This window comes from Podarcis cretensis (assembly GCF_951804945.1).
Source record: "Podarcis cretensis genome assembly, chromosome: 2".
Taxonomy (NCBI): domain Eukaryota; kingdom Metazoa; phylum Chordata; class Lepidosauria; order Squamata; family Lacertidae; genus Podarcis; species Podarcis cretensis.
In genome coordinates this window covers 14,974,319-14,991,560 of record NC_137171.1, presented here as the reverse complement: position 1 = coordinate 14,991,560, position 17,242 = coordinate 14,974,319, and the positions used below count along the sequence as shown (strand labels likewise).

Below are 17,242 nucleotides of genomic sequence, written 5' to 3'. Positions count from 1 at the left end.
ATTCGAAACTGGCGGGCAGCATTTAACTTGGTGGACCGCAGGCTGGGCAGGTTTGCGTTATGCAAAGGGACCGAGAGGATACAAATCGAAATCGAAGGACACTTTGCGGGAGTTTTCTTTGGAAGAATTCAGGAGGCTCCTTCTCTGCATGCAACCGAAAGTCAAGCAGGGTCATAAATCACCAAGCAACAAAATGGCACAGCTGAGTATTACTAACAAGGAAGGTCAGGGTTTCAGAGGCAGGAGATGGGCGATTTCCCAGGAACCGCATCTCCCGTTCCCAGTCCCACCCTATTTTTCATCCTTTCCCTAGATATATATTCTGCCCATCCTTCCTCTGGCAGAAGGAAAGATCGTGGCAATCCCTTTCTGCACCGTGGCTTGACTTCCCCATTGCCGCTTCTGCCATGAAGAATGAAGCTTGCTCACTGGCTTTTTTCAGAGCCGTCTTTGCCGAGTTCTTGGCCACCATGATATTTGTGCTTGTCGGGGTGGGCTCGGCCTTGAATTGGCCGTCGGCACTCCCACAGATGGTGCAGATTTCCATGGCCTTTGGCTTGGCCATCGCCACCCTCGTCCAGTCTGTGGGCCATGTCAGCGGGGCTCACATCAACCCAGCGGTGACAGTGGCCCTCCTCGTGGCACAAAAGATTTCAGTGGTACGATCGGTGGCCTACGTTGTGGCTCAGATGTTGGGAGCGATAGCTGGGGCAGGAGTGATCCACCAGCTCACTCCAGCCGATATCCGAGGGACCCTGGCCGTCAATGCGGTAAGTGCTGCGGACACATGTATTCCTATTGTCCTTGCTGAGGAAAATGACAAGGGGTCAGACCTGCTAAATTTCGTGGGTCTTACTACCAGGTAAGCATACGCAGGATTGAACCACCTAATGCAGGGTTAGAGAACCTGAGGCCCTACCAGTGTTGCTGAACTACAACTTCCATCACCGTAGATCATGTGTAGGCAAACCAAGGCCTGGGGCCAGATCCGGCCCAATCGCCTTCTCAATCCTGCCCATGGACAGTCCAGGAATCAGTGTGTTTTTACATGAGTAGAAAGTGTCCTTTTATTTAAAATGCATCTGTGGGTTATTTGTGGGGCATAGGAATTCGCTCTTTTTTTCTTTTCTTTTTTCAAAATATAGTCCGTCCGCCCCGCAAAGTCTGAGGGACAGTGGACCGGCCCCCTTGTTGAAAATGTTTGCTGACCTCTGCCGTAGATTATATACCCTCCAATATTTTGCCGATGAAAATAGGGACATCCTATTCCATAGTATTATTATTACCACCCCACCCATCTGAAGATGTTAAGCTTCTTCTTTTCCCCCCAAAATCTCAGAAAAGAAAAGAATTTTTTTTGAGTTATTTTTAAGGGGTTTGCCAAAATCAAGACTTCTACCGGTTTTCGCCCAAAGACTGTTTCTGACTGCCATGTTCTGGTTACGTCTGGGAAATTCCAGGCATATCGCAGCCCTACTCTAGGTGGCTTTCAACATATATGAAAATATTATAAAGCATTAAGAAAACTTCCCTATACAGGGCTGCCTCCTGAAAGTTGTATAGTTAATTATCTCCTTGGTTTGGGGGTCACATAACTCTTTGGCCTCCAACATTTCTCTGATGAAAATAGGGACGTCCTAAGGAAAATTGGGACATTCCAGGATCAAATCAGAAACTGGGACAGCTTCTGTAAATCCGGGACTGTCCCTGGAAAATAGGGACACTTGCAGGGTCTGTGACTATTGACCATGCTGGCTGGGGCTAATGGGGGTTGGAGTCCAAAAACATCTGGAGAACCATAAATTCCCCACCCCTAATGCTACCTGGAGGAAACATGTTATGCCCTCCCCTGGCTGGAAGAACATCATATCGTGGGGCACACCCTGGCCAAGTGCCGTTCTATAAACCCACTGGCATTATAGCCAATTTATAGTCCTGTGAGTGTGGAGACTTCAAAATCCATCAGGGTTCATAATGAGTGTTGGCGATTACCTCTATGGTTCTTCTCAGTGGTGGCTCACTGCCAGTTATTATCAGCAATTAGAGGATTTTGTGCAGCAGCAAAAGCTTGTTGGCACAGGATCCTGTCTTAATTTAAAAACTATTAATACTTTATGTTGTTTTTTACCATTTTAATATAATTATTATATATTTCCCTCTGTTATTTTTTTTAAAAAAATTACATTATTTTTAATTCTACAGTTAATATTGTACTTAATGCATTATTTTGTGTTTTATGTGCTTTGTTTTCTTCCTGCCTTCTTTACACACAACAACAACAACTACAACTACAACAACACATATACAGTCGTACCTTGGAAGTCAAACGGAATCTGTTCCGGAAGTCCGTTCAACTTCCAAAACATTCAGAAACCAAAGCACGGCTTCCGATTGGCTGCAGGAAGCTCCTGCAGCCAATCAGAAACCGTGGAAAACCCGTGTCGGATGTTCAGGTTCCAAAAGAATGTTAAAAAACCAGAGCACTCACTTCCGGGTTTCAATCGCTTGGGAGCCAATTTATTCAGGAGCCAAAGCATTTGAGATCCAAGGTATGACTGTACTGCCAGGCCTTAGGGGTGTCTACACCTTACATTGAACAAGTGTGCAGTCTGTGTGCCTGTGTACACAATAGCTGGACTGCACAAATGCACAAATGCACAAGTGTACATTGTTTTAGACAAGCACTTGTGCAGGTGTTGAGTACGATGAACCTGTGTCCATCGTAACGTGTGAACAACCCTCTTGCCTAAAGCCAATAGGGTTAGGCTGGAGAGGAGATAGCTGGGGTGCTGCCAAAATAGCCTGAGCTTTGACTGCAGAAGGTTTTTGGCAGCTATACAAAGGGATGTGGAGTTCAGCCAAGGGATTGTGCTTGTCCTCAGCTACAATCAGAGCAGTGCAAGTTGCTTCTGGTTATTTCAGAGGCCTGGCAAATCTAGATCATTTACAGGCTCTCCAGCAGAGTGCTATGAAAACTTTGTCACACCGGCATGGTCTTGATTCCAACTACAGGGGTACCTCGGGTTAAGAACTTAATTCGTTCTGGAGGTCCGTTCTTAACCTGAAACTGTTCTTAACCTGAGGTATCACTTTGGCTAATGGGGCCTCCCACTGCCGCCACCGTGCAATTTCTGTTCTTATCCTGAAGCAAAATCTTAAACCCGAGGTACTATTTCTGGGTTAGCGGAGTCTGTAACCTGAAGTGTCTGTAACCCGAGGTACCGCTGTACAATTCTCTTTGGATGTTTAGGTAGGTACAATATCACCATCCCAAGGGACTGCATTCCCTTGTTTGACAAAGTGGGAAGGGATCTTCCCTCGCTACTGCAGCCATAAATCCAGAATCAGAATGGAACATCACAGAAGTGACTAGGGGCTTCTCCAGACTGATGTGTTTTATTGTGGACATCTTCTGCAGCATATTCTCAGTGCAATAATAGTACATTAGTGGTGTATTTTTCAAAAGAACACAGCAAAGGGAAAACAGTATACTTATAGGGTTGTTGTAATGCATACAGTTTAAAGCAAAGGGCAAATCACCTTAAAGATGCTAAAGGGGTGTCTCCACACCTCACCATTGTTCAGCCCGGACACTGAGGTCCAGCACTGAGGGCCTCCTGGCAGTTCCCTCACTGTGAGAAGCGAGGTTACAGGGAACCAGGCAGAGGGCCTTCTCAGTAGTGGCACCTGTCCTGTGGATGTCAAGGAAATAAACAACTACAGTGGACGCTCGGGTTGCAAACGTGATCTGTGTGGGAGGCACGTTCGCAACCTGCAGCGTTCACAACCTGCAGCGCCACGTCTGTGCATGCATGGGTTGCAATTCTGTGCTTCTACTCATGCGCAAAGCGTGATTTAGCACTTCTGTGCATGTGCGACCGCCAAAACCCAGAAGTAACCCGTTCCGTTTCGGGTTTCGGCGTGTCTGTAACCCAAAAAAACACAACCTGAAGATTCTGTAACCCGAGGTATGACTGTATCTCGTTTTTAGAAGCCATCTGAAGGCAACCTTGTATCAGATGTCAAGGAAATAAACAACTATCTGATTTTTAGAAGGCAACCTTGTATCGGGACGTTTTTCATGTTTTATTATATGTGCTGGAAGCTGCCCAGAATGGCAGGGGAAACCCAGCCAGATGGGCAGGGTATATATAATAAAATTATTATTATTGAGACATAACAAAACCACCAGAAACCACCCTTTTTTATCTCTAGAGTGCCCAAAGAGGTCAGTTACAGGTTTTCCTTTATTATTATTATTTTTTATAAATGTTTATCGAGATTTTACAGAATCAGACAAAATACAGCGAAAAAGAGAAAAAAGAAAACAGAAAAATACAAGATACAAAAAACAAAAAGTAAATAAAAAGAAAAAGAAAAAAGAAAAAATCCCTCCTTGCTTTTTTTTAACTTTAAAGTTCATTACCTTGTTTCCTTGACCTCCTCACACCTCCCCTTTTTGTATTCCCATTTACATTATCAAATCAGCAAATCCTTGCCCTCTTTCAATTTATCATCTTTAACTTTGTATCTTAACATATCACAACTCAAATGTTTTCATCCATCAATTCGTTTTTGCATACACTTTCTAACTTTATCACTAATGCCACTTATTTTCAACCCAACATCATTTTAGTATTCATAAATTTTACACTGTTTCTGTAGATAGTCTTTAAATTTCTTCCAGTCCTCTTCCACCAGCTCCTCCAGTTACAGGTTTTCCTTTAAAGAACAGGGCCAACGCATCTTGCCAAAGAGGAGTGAGGAAAAACAGCACTTGCCAAAATTCTGTGCAACGGGGACAGGGGGTCTTTGTCCTCCATTGAACCCAGCCACCCAAGAGCAGGGATGGGGGCAACTTGCTGTTCTTCTGATGTTGGCACATTCCAGTTCCCAACAGCACCAGCTGACACGGCCAACGGTCAGGAAAGTGATGGGGGTCTTTAGTCCAGCAACCCCTGAGAGGAGCATAGAGGGTTCTCCATCCCATGGCCTAGAGAACCAGCACTGGGTGCTTCTGCGATGCTGAAGCTGGCCGGCAGGTTAGCAAGTGTAGAAGCTTCTAAGCACATTTGCTATATCCAGATATTCCTATTTCCTTTAGAAGTTAGTTGCTGGCAGGGCTCCAGCGAACACCAGCACGACTTAATTACTAGACTCTCGATTTCTCCTTTGGTGCTGATCATGCTGGAAAAACACGCATTTGGGCCTGGGAGGGCTTCCGAGGCGATCAAACGGATGGGCACATAATTAGCTGCGTCATTCAGCAGGGCTAAGCCGGCAAGTCGGTGTTTTATGGCCCGACCAACCCTTGGAATTGTCAGCTGTTCCTGGAAATCAACCCCATGGGGGCCACCTAACTTTTGTTCACTAAACGCTGCCGCCTGGGGGAGATGGATGGTAATTGTGTCTGCTGTCTCTCTCCGCCTTTGCCAAGGCTCAAAGGCTGCCTTTTCCCGTGCTTCCTACTCCTTCACAACTTCCCAGTATACCTGAAGGAGCGTCTCCACCCCCATCATTCTGCCCGGATGCTGAGGTCCAGCGCCGAGGGCCTTCTGGCGGTTCCCTCATTGCGAGAAGCAAAGCTACAGGGAACCAGGCAGAGGGCCTTCTCGGTAGTGGCGCCCGCCCTGTGGAACGCCCTTCCAGCAGATGTCAAAGCGATAAACAACTACCTGACATTCAGAAGACATCTTAAGGCAGCCCTGTTCAGAGAAGTTTTTAACGTGTGATATTTTACTGTATTTTTGGTTTCTATGGAAGCCGCCCAGAGTGGCTGGGGAGGCCCAGCCAGATGGGCGGGGTATAAATAAATAATAATAATAATAATAATAATTATTATTATTATTATTATTATTATTATTATTATTATTATTATTCCCTAATCTTTGCAGCTGCACAACAACACAGGAGCCGGACAGGCTGTGGCAGTAGAGCTGATTCTGACCTTCCTGCTGGTCCTCTGCGTCTTCGCCTCGACGGACAGCCGCAGAACTGATGCTGTGGGCTCCCCGGCGTTATCTATCGGACTGTCAGTCACGGTCGGCCATTTCCTAGGGGTGAGTGTTGTTATCTCAGCCGGGCAGAGCAATGGTACAGGATGTGTCCCTCAGATGAGATGGCTCCACAGTTCTCCTTATGGGGTCCTTGCTGCAAGATCACATTCACCCGGTGCTATACCAGCTGCACTGGATCCTGGTGGAGTACAGGATCAGGTTTAAGGTGCTGGTTTTAACCTTTAAAGCCCTATACGGCCTAGGACCCTCGTATCTACGGGACTGCCTCTCCTGGTATGTCCCACAGAGGAACTTACGATCTTCAAACAAAAACATCTTGGAGGTCCAAGGCCACAGAGAGGTTAGGCTGGCCTCAACCAGAGCCAGGGCTTTTTCGGCTGTGGCTCCGATCTGGTGGAAAGCTCTGCCACAAGAGACTAGGGCCCTGAGGGACTTGACATCTTTCCGCAGGGCCTGCAAGACAGAGCTGTTCCACCAAGCCTTTGGCCAGGGCACAGCCTGACTCCCTCCTTTGGCAATCTTTACAGAACTCTAGCCCAATGGTTGCCATCAATTTGATTTGAATTAATTTTTATAATGAAATGATTTTAGAATGTTGTATTATTTTATTGTTAGCCGCCCTGAGCCCGGCTTCGGCTGGGGAGGGCAGGATATAAATAAAAAATTATTATTATTATTATTATTTATTTATTATTATTATTTACCATTGCATTCCAGCAGGGGGTGCTATGGCAATTGGGGTGGTGGTGGTGGAAGGCAGTGTTGGGAAACTGCCGAGAAGACGGGGACATCAGGCAGGCCCCCAGCTGGCTCCAGCCCCCGACCGGCAGTCGGTCTCCCTTGGAACAGCATCAATCAGCGACACGAGCCTCAGATACGTTTAGAGACCCGTGCACGCTCTATCAGCAGAGTGTGTAAATCTTCTCACAGCTGAAGAGGCGGACAGAGAAATGTGTAAGCATAATGTACAGCAATTTATTCAGCATAGTTCAGGAACAGAGGAAAACATGTCTGCTTCCCTTCGTCTCCAGCAAAACAGCAGTAACACAAAAGCTATATACAAACAGAAGTTCCCAGCAAGTGCTGGAAGTAAACAGGCATGTGGCACACCAGTCATGCGTGCTCTTTTTAAGGTGGAACGGAACTACCATATTGTTCGCTCTATAAGACGCACCAGACCACAAGATGCACCTAGTTTTTGGAGGAGGAAAACAAGAAAAAAAAAATTCTGAATCTCAGAAGCCAGAACAGCAAGAGGGATCACTGCGCAGTGAAAGCAGCAACCCCTCTTGCTGTTCTGGCTTCTGTGATAGCTGTGCAGCCTGCATTCGCTCCATAAGACATTTCCCCTTACTTTTTAGGAGGGAAAAAGTGAGTCTTATAGAGCAAAAAATACGGTGTATCCTAACAGGCAGGTCCCTGGTGCTCCTATTAGCCAGTAATAAGTGTATGGAGGAACCATTGTGTGTAGAACCAGTGGCCTGGTTCCTTCATATAAAAGCTATCCAGCATTTTGCCAGTGAAACGGTCAAGGAGGCTGCACAAGTTGTAAAGGGAAGTGAGGAGAAGATGGGGCCAGTCAAACTGGGAAGGTAGCCCATCTAGGAGAAGCAAAACTCTGGTCCCAAACCTCCACTGCCTTGAGGGATATTTTCAGGAGAAGAAAAGGCTAATGGGTAAACTCAACACACATCTGGAGTGGAGTCCCTAAGACGGTTGGATAGCGTCTTGCATGTCTCTTCAACTCCTGCCTCCAAGCTGGGGTCAAACGTATTGCTCTGCTTTCCTTTGGATCACATCTGCGAGGCCGAGAAAGCAGTATTATTGTCTGGGCAGCCCAGGCCCTCCACACCCACTGCCCAGGCTTGTGCCCCAGGGAGGTCATGTCAGTGATACTATTGCAGCGGTTTGAATTCACCTCTGGAGGCGCACTCCATTGTCTCTGTGGGTGCCCATAACGACAATTACTGTTGTTGCTATTTGATTTTTGTACCTGCCCTTCACCCAGTGGAAGCTGGTCTGTTGGGGTGAATGGGGCATTGCCCCACCAACCTCTGTCTGCCCCAAACCAGCCCCCCATCTGCCTGTTTTCCAAGTGTCATCTAGGGCTAGGGGTGGTGCTAGCTGTCATATTCTTTCTCCTTTGTGCTGCCATCATAGAACTCAGCAGGAAGAAGGATGGGAGCAAAGCCAGCATCAGTTGGCTCTGCCTGTCATTGGCTCTCTGGCGCCACCTACAGTTGACCTCCCTGCTGTTTTCCCTGCCAGTCCCAATGGCCACCAGATTGCCACTACCTTCGCCACTAGACCCCAGGGCGAGTTACTTACAAAAACATTGCAATAAAATATGGAAAGCTGTTATGACCTTTTGCTCTACCCATCATTAAGCGATGACATTTCCCCACCATTATTACCTTCCAGATCTATTTCACGGGCTGCTCGATGAATCCTGCACGGTCTTTTGGCCCCGCTGTCATAATGGCAAACTTCCAAGATCACTGGGTAAGTGCTTCCATCCAGCTACCACCTGAGACTTCAGGCTTGTGATGGGCCCTGATATTGCTAGGAGATGAAGGACACAAGTAGACATTCCCACCTTCCCCCACATTTTCCGACGTTTCTCTGGGACGTCCTATTCCATAAACATCCTATTCCATAAACATAATAATTTTATTATTTATACCCTGCCCATCTGACTAGGTTGCCCCAGTCACTCTGGGTGGCTTCCAACATATATATAACAAACAAAACATATAACATATAACATATAACATATAACAAATATAACATATAACAAATATAACATATAACAAATATAACATATAACATATAACATCATATAACATATAACATATAACATATAACATAACAAAACATTAAACACTAAAAAAAACCCCAAAAAACTTCCCAACACAGGGCTGCCTTCAGATGTCTTCTAAAGTTACTTATCTCTTTGGCTCGGGGGTCACATAACCCTCCAAGTGTCCCTATTTCACAATTTTTCTTAGGATGTCCCTATTTTCATTGAAGAAATATTGGAGGGTATGGAGTTATGCAAGCCCTGAGCTAAGGAGATAAGTAACTATACAACCTTTAGAAGACATCTGAAGGCAGTCTTTTTAAGGAGATTTTTAAAAAATGCTTAATACTTCATTATGTTTTAATATATATTGGAGGGACGCGGGTGGCGCTGTGGTCTAAACCACTGAGCCTAGGGCTTGCTGATCGGAAGGTCGGCGATTTGAATCCCCGCGACGGGGTGAGCTCCCGTTGCTCGGTCCCTGCTCCTGCCAACCTAGCAGTTCGAAAGCACGTCAAAGTGCAAGTAGATAAATAGGTAACGCTCCAGCAGGAAGGTAAACGGTGTTTCCATGCGCTGCTCTGGTTCACCAGATGAGGCTCAGTCATGCTGGCCACATGACCCGGAAGCCACAAACGCCAGCTCCCTCGGCCAATAAAGCGAGATGAGCGCCGCAACCCCAGAGTTGGCCACGACTGGACCTAATGGTCAGGGGTGCCTTTACCTTTACCTTCATATATGTTGGAAACTGCCCAGAGTGGCTGAGACAACCCAGTCACAGATGGCCAGAATATAAATGATGGTGGTGGTGATTGACTACGTCTCTATTTTCATCAGAGAAACATTGGGGGGTATGCCATATCATCCAACATTTCTCCAAAGAAAATAGGAACATCCTACCATACCCTTCAACATTTCTCTGATGAAAATAGGGACATCCTGAGCAAAAGAGAGACATTCCGGGATCAAATCAGAAACCAGGACAGCTTCTGTAAATCCACAACTGTCCCTGGAAAATAGGGGCATTTGGAGGGTCTGATTTTCTACCACCCTCATCCTCGATTAGCAGCAGATTTCCAGGGTGTTAGAAAACGGGCATAGAAAGGGCAAGATCTTGTCTTCCAGGCCCTGGCACATGGATGAATGGCCGGTGCATTAATTAGATGTATACAAACAAGACTCAATTCTTGTCGGGTTCTGTCTTAATTAAAATCAGTTGTTTATGAAATACGGGTGTGGAAATTGATAGATGAGCTATGGGCCTTATCTTAGGGCCCCTGTTTAGACAATCTGTTATCCTGAGATAATCATTCCTCCGTTTGCTTCAGCCTTTAATTTGCTTACATGCTCAAGTGATAAATTAGATGCTGGAGTAATGTGAAAGGAAGTCAGCCAACTCTAGAAAGATCAGGGACTCAGCGTGGCTCACCTTTCTTTCAGCCCAGAATAAGGAACAGAAGAATCTTGGGTCACTGGAGTTCCTTAATGGGTAAACAACAGTTGCCAGAATTCTGGGAACTGCAGTTTACCTCTAACAGAGCTGCACGTTGCAGTACCCTTAACAAACTGCATTTTCCCATGATTCCTTGGAGGAGGTAACACGCTTTAAATTATGGTGCGCGTCTAGGATTTTTCTTCCACTATGCTTTTTCACAAAAGGGTGTTAGGCTCAGAGTTGTTTTGAGAGTCTCCTGTGATTATACAGAATTGGAACAAATAGTACTGTTGTGCCCCAAGAATTTCATTGTGTAGCAAGTTCCCGCCTCCCCCCAATAGAAATAAAGACATGTGACACCACTATTTTAGGTTAATGGGCTAAGATTGGCCACAACTTTATTGGTTACAGGTAAAGAGCGGTATTGGCTTAGGCATTGGTCCTATCCGACTGTATGGCTTCAGCCTATTTGCTTGAAGACCGGGAAGGGTTAACACCAGCAGGGGGAGCCCTGCTGATGCACATCAACTAGGGACTCCCCCGGGGTCACCGATCAGGGGCGCGCTTTAGGCCCTGGCCTCCATAGGCTTCGGACGAGGCCACGCCCCCCGGAATCCTTTACCGGACTACGCTTCAATATTTGGGGGAGGTGATGGTGCTCCCCCCACACATCTACATAACATTACCCCTACCAATGACTAACCACCAAAACCAAAAGAGTTGTGATGATTTGCTACGAGGCAGGCGAAAAAACAAATAAAGGTAAAGGTAAAGGTACCCCTGCCCATACGGGCCAGTCTTGACAGACTCTGGGGTTGTGCGCCCATCTCACTTAAGAGGCCAGGGGCCAGCGCTGTCCAGAGACACTTCCGGGTCACGTGGCCAGCATGACATCGCTGCTCTGGCGAGCCAGAGCCGCACACGGAAACGCCGTTTACCTTCCCGCTGGTAAGCGGTCCCTATTTATCTACTTGCACCCGGAGGTGCTTTCGAACTGCTAGGTTGGCAGGCGCTGGGACCGAGCAGCGGGAGCGCACCCCGCTGCAGGGATTCGAACCGCCGACCTTTCGATCGGCAAGTCCTAGGCGCTGAGGCTTTAACCCACAGCGCCACCTGCGTTTCAATATTTGGGGGAGGTGAGCACCTCGAGACAGTCCCAAAGCCATTTGACTCTGCTCTGGCCAACTGCTATGTCCCAATGGGATGGGCTTTAGCAAGACTGCATTTGGCAGCAGAACATGGTTGGCATATCTTGGCCCCATCGTCCCATTATGCATTCTGAGCAGAGGATGGAAATAATAATAATAATAATAATAATAATAATAATAATAATAATAATAATAATTTATTTGTACCCCGCCCATCTGGCTGGGTTTCCCCAGCCACTCTGGGCGGCTTCCACAGAGACCAAAAATACACTAAAATGTCACACATTAAAAACTTCCCTGAACAGGGCTGCCTTAAGATGTCTTCTGAATGTCAGGTAGTTGTTTATCGCTTTGACATCTGATGGGAGGGTGTTCCACAGGGCGGGCGCCACTACCGAGAAGGCCATCTGCCTGGTTCCCTGTAGCTTTGCTTCTCGCAATGAGGGAACCACCAGAAGGCCCTTGGCGCTGGACCTCAGCGTCTGGGCAGAAGCCAATGTAGGTCTTTCAAGACCAGTGTTATGTGGTCTCGTCGGCTGCCCCCAGTCACCAGTCTAGCTGCTGCATTCTGGATTAGTTGTAGTTTCTGGGTCACCTTCAAAGGTAGCCCCACATAGAGCGCATTGCAGTAGTCCAAGTGGCAGATAACTAAAGCATGCACCACTCTGGCGAGACAGTCCGCAGGCAGGTAGGGTCTCAGCCTGCATACCAGATGGAGCTGGTAGACAGCTGCCCTGGACACAGAATTGACCTGCGCCTCCATGGACAGCTGTGAGTCCAAAATGACTCCCAGGCTGCGCACCTGGTCCTTCAGGGGCACAGTTACCCCATTCAGGACCAGGGAGTCCTCCACACCTGCCCTCCCCCTGTCCCCCCAAAACAGTACTTCTGTCTTGTCAAGGTCCTTTCCAATTACAGTGGTGCCTCGCAAGACAAAAAGAATCCGTTCCGCGAGTCTCTTCGTCTTGCGGTTTTTTCGTCTTGTGAAGCAAGCCCATTAGCAGTTTAGCGGCTTAGCGCTATTAGCGGCTTTTAGTGGCTTAGCGGCTTAGCGGATAAGCGGCTTAGCGGCTTAGAAAAAGGGGGGCGGAAAGGGGGGGGAAAGTCGGAAAAACTCGCAAGACATTTTTGTCTTGCGAAGCAAGCCCATAGGGAAATTTGTCTTGCGAAGCACCTCCAAAACGGAAAACCCTTTCGTCCAGTGGGTTTTTCGTCTTGCGAGGCATTCGTCTTGCGGGGCACCACTGTATATGATGGTGTGGTATACCTCAATAGCACCCCTACTGGCCGAGAAGGGGGGAAACAGCTCTGTAGCTGCTCCAATTGGGAATGATTCCATTGAGGAGTGACTCACCAAAAACCTATGTTTTGTTTGCACTTCTTCAGATTTTTTGGGTGGGACCTGTGGCGGGCGGCATTGTGGCCTCTCTGATCTACAACATCATCCTCGCTCCTGACACAAGAAGCCTATCCGAGAGGCTTGATGTTCTGAAAGGGACCTACCAACCTGAAGATGACTGGGTGGAGAAGAATGATCAGAAGTACTCAACGGAACTGGTGGATCACAGGATCATAGAATCATAGAACGGTCGAGCTGGAAGGGACTCTGACGGTTATCCAGCCCAAACCCACTGTCAAACAGCGCTTACTGTCAGAAAGTTCTTCCTGTTTAGTCAGAATCTTCTTTCTTGTAACTCTCCAATCTCCTCTCATCCAGGCTAAATGAACCCAGCTCCTTCAACCGTTCCTCATCAGGCTTGCTTTCCAGACCCTTGATCATCTTGGTCGCCTTCTTCTGCACACGTTCCAGCTTGTCAATATACTTCTTAAATTGTGGTGCCCAGAACCGGACACAGGTGTGGTCTGACCAAGGCAGAATAGAGAGGGACTATTAACTTTCCAAGATCTGGAAAGGAAGTAACTTTGCGCTGTGCAAAGAAGCACTTTTGTCTGGCCTGAACCTCCCAATGTTCAGGTTCCCTGGATGCCCACGAATTCTAGTGTTACTAGAGAGGGGGAAACACATTCCTCCACCCATTTTCTTCATACCACAAATAATGGTATGAACTCCCATCATTTCTCCCCTTACTTGCCTTTTCTCTAAACTAAAAAGTTTTAAGGTGGAAGGACCAAACAAAAACAGTACAGTGGTACCTCAGGTTAAGTACTTAATTCATTCCGGAGGTCCGTTCTTAACCTGAGTGTTCTTAACCTGAAGCACCACTTTAGCTAATGGGGCCTCCTCCTGCTGCTGCTGCTGCCGCCGCGCCGCCAAAGCATGATTTCTGTTCTCATCCTGAAGCAAAGTTCTTATCCCGAGGTACTATTTCTGGGTTAGCGGAGTCTGTAACCTGAAGCGTCTGTAACCCAAGGTATCACTTTACTCAAACCATCCCTTACAGACCTGCAGATCAGCAACCTTTTTCAGCCGTGAGCCGGTCCACCGTCCCTCAGACCATGCGGTGGGCCGGACTATATTTGGGGGGGGGGGGAATAATGAATAAATTCCTATGCCCCACAAATAACCCAGAGATGCATTTTAAATAAAAGGACACATTCTACTCATGTAAAAACACGCTGATTCCTGGACCGTCCGTGCAGTGGCGTAGCGTGGGTTGTCAGCACCTGGGGCAAGGCAAGTAATTTGCGCTCCCTAACCCGTGGATTTGCTCCCCCTAACCCGTGGATTTGCGCCCCCTAACCCTAACCCCCAGATGTTGCGCCTGGTGCGGCCGGCCCCCCCTGCACCCCCCACGCTACGCCACTGCGTCCGTGGGCCAGATTGAGAAGGCAATTGGGCTGCATCCAGCCCACGGGCCTTAGGTTGCCTACCCAAGCCCTAGGGTATTGCATTGGCATCCCTTTGTTTATTGAACGGGTGCCTTTGTTTAATAGCCTTCCATGTGCCTGGAACATGAGAAGTCTTAGCTCGACCGCACCCTCCAACGTCAACTGATGCATCTAGTCTTTTGACATCCCCAGGTCTCTCCTTTCCGGCTCTGTTCTTCAGTGAATGTAGATTGTAAGCACTTTGGAGGCAGAGACTCTGTTACTTCTGTTCAGTGCCTAGCACACTGCTAGGGCTAAACTAAATGTTAAATAGCAATAATAACAATAAAGCAGGAATAATAAATGGAGAAAAAGCAGCAGCATCAATCTGGCCACCACACAACAAGCCCGGGCAGTGCCGGATTTATGTATAAGCGAAACAAGCTATAGCTTAGGGCTCCACTGTATGGGGGGGGGGGGGCAAAAAATTAAAAGAAAAAAACACTGGATGTACATTTCCAAAATATAAGATAAAAAACAAATAAAATAAAATCTACATACAGCAACAGTGTTTTGTGTTGTTTCAGCTCCTATGATGTACTGTAAGTAGTTCTAGCCTGCTCCCTAAAATATCACTGGTTTGCTCATTTCTATATACAGTGGTGTGGGACGCGGGTGGCGCTGTGGGTAAAAGCCTCAGCGCCTAGGACTTGCCGATCGAAAGGTCGGCGGTTCGAATCCCTGCGGCGGGGTGCGCTCCCGCTGCTCGGTCCCAGCGCCTGCCAACCTAGCAATTCGAAAGCACCCCCGGGTGCAAGTAGATAAATAGGGACCGCTTACCAGCGGGAAGGTAAACGGCGTTTCCGTGTGCGGCTCTGGCTCGCCAGAGCAGCGATGTCACGCTGGCCATGTGACCCGGAAGTGTCTCCGGACAGCGCTGGCCCCCAGCCTCTTGAGTGAGATGGGTGCACAACCCCAGAGTCTGTCAAGACTGGCCCGTACGGGCAGGGGTACCTTTACCTTTACCTATATACAGTGGTACCTCGGGTTAAGTACTTAATTCGTTCCGGAGGTCCGTACTTAACCTGAAACTGTTCTTAACCTGAAGCACCACTTTAGCTAATGGGGCCTCCTGCTGCTGCCACTGGAGCACGATTTCTGTTGTCATCCTGAAGCAAAGTTCTTAACCTGAAGCACTATTTCTGGGTTAGCGGAGTCTGTAACCTGAAGCGTATGTAACCTGAAGTGTATGTAACCCGAGGTAACACTGTATAGGGTGCCTACATTCTGCATGGACTGGTTGCATGGCAACATGTAGCATGCAGCTGCAGACTGCAGTGCAGTGCAGTGCAGTTGAATGTCGGCCAAGCTGTTGTACCTGTTATCTAATATTAAAGAGTGCTTGTAGACGGATGATCAGGCAGCATAGACTAAGGGTATGCGTCTTATGCCTACCAATTGATTTCATGGAATACATCATTTATTTATTTTGATCCCATTATGAATTAGGATACCTATTAGGTCCATAAATTTCCATGTAGCATATATTCAACACAAAAAACCAGCGACAATTGGTTGTTGACAAAGGACAGCTGGACATATAAAGGGCCCCATTACCTTCGGTAGCTTAGAGCCTCATCAGACCTAAATCCGGCCCTAATGCAAATCAGACCTGGTAGAGCATGAGATTCTTAATCTCAGGGTCGTGGGTTTGAGTCCCACCTTGAGCAAATGATTACTGCATTGCAGGGGGCTGGACTAGATGACCCTCGTGGTCCCTTTCAACGCCACAATTGCCTTCAAGCCCTGTTTCCTCATGCAGAGGACGGGGCCTTCCACTTACTTAACCTCAGTCTCTCCAGCACCCTGGAGCAGCCTCCCCCAACCTGGTGCCCCCCCACCGATGTTTTGGACTACAACTCCCATCAGCCACAGCCAAGGCGGCGGAATGCCAGGGATGATGGGAGTTGTAGTCTTTTTTTTACAAAAAAGACACCTGGAGGGTACCACATTGGGAAAAGCAGGCCTGGAGGGGCAGCAAGAATGTGCGAGGAGTTCAGCTGGCTTCTAGAGACTGTGTGAAGAAGAAGAGTTTGGATTTGATATCCCGCTTTATCACTACCCGAAGGAGTCTCAAAGCGGCTAGCATTCTCCTTTCCCTTCCTCCCCCACAACAAACACTCTGTGAGGTGAGTGGGGCTGAGAGACTTCAGAGAAGTGTGACTAGCCCAAGGTCACCCAGCAGCTGCATGTGGAGGAGCAGGGAAGCGAACCCGGTTCACCAGATTGAGGCATCTAATCATAGCCTGCATTTTTATTGAGGCTTGATCAGGGCCTGTATTTTAAAATGAGCTTAAAGATCTTCAAATGTTTCATGCCAGGCAGAAGAGCAGCTGCCTAAGAACCTTGGCAATGTTTTTCCTCCTAGACAAGGGGGCCCCCTGATTTATAGCAGAAAACAATTCTCAAAGTCGTAAAAAGGGAATTACAGGCTGACAGCCAAGGTTACACTGACCCTACATATTACAGAAGATAAAAAAGCAGAGAAAAACATAATTAAGAGTGGGTAAATAGTAAAATAAAACCATGTGCCTCCCATTAAACTTGAGCCATATTTTCCTAAGGTTCAAAGGTCAAGAGCAATGGAAAAGCATCTAGCTGGCAGAAAGGAAGAGAGTATGTTGTTTCTTTCTTAAACTGAGATCCTTTTAAGATTTCTTTTCCTTTTAAAAGGTTATTTATGTTATGTATTAAATATATTGGCTTAAATGTAATATGCAAAGGAATTAGAAGCTAAGAAATGTTAAATCCTCATGCTAGATTCTTATTTCATGTAGTTGGGGGAGATCACAGGGGCCATCAGCCACCAGCCCGGCCCCCCTGCCGGGCGGGGAAACATCATTAGAGCATACATATGGTTGTCAAGCTTTTGTTTAGAGACCTCCAAAGGAAGGAGATCTTTCAATGATGATCCTTGACATCTGTTTAAGATAAAAATTTAAGATTAACCATCTGTTTTGGAGGGCAATAGGGCGAGGTGAGCTGGTAATTAAGGTTCCTTGTTGAGACACAT

The 17,242-nt window shown here is 47.2% G+C and overlaps 1 protein-coding gene and 1 long non-coding RNA gene across 2 annotated transcripts in view; both read left to right on the top strand.

Moving 5' to 3' along the window:
• LOC307210505 overlaps positions 1-17,242 on the top strand; it is a 349,261-nt gene that overhangs the window by 118,754 nt on the left and 213,265 nt on the right. The gene's annotated exons all lie outside the window — the stretch shown is intronic.
• Positions 11-13,290, top strand: LOC307210494 (aquaporin-5-like). Its single transcript, XM_079966431.1, has 4 exons — positions 11-770; positions 5,895-6,059; positions 8,439-8,519; positions 12,787-13,290. Exons 1-4 carry the CDS (start codon positions 408-410, stop codon positions 12,982-12,984), a joined length of 807 nt encoding a protein of 268 aa, XP_079822557.1. The 5' UTR covers positions 11-407; the 3' UTR covers positions 12,985-13,290.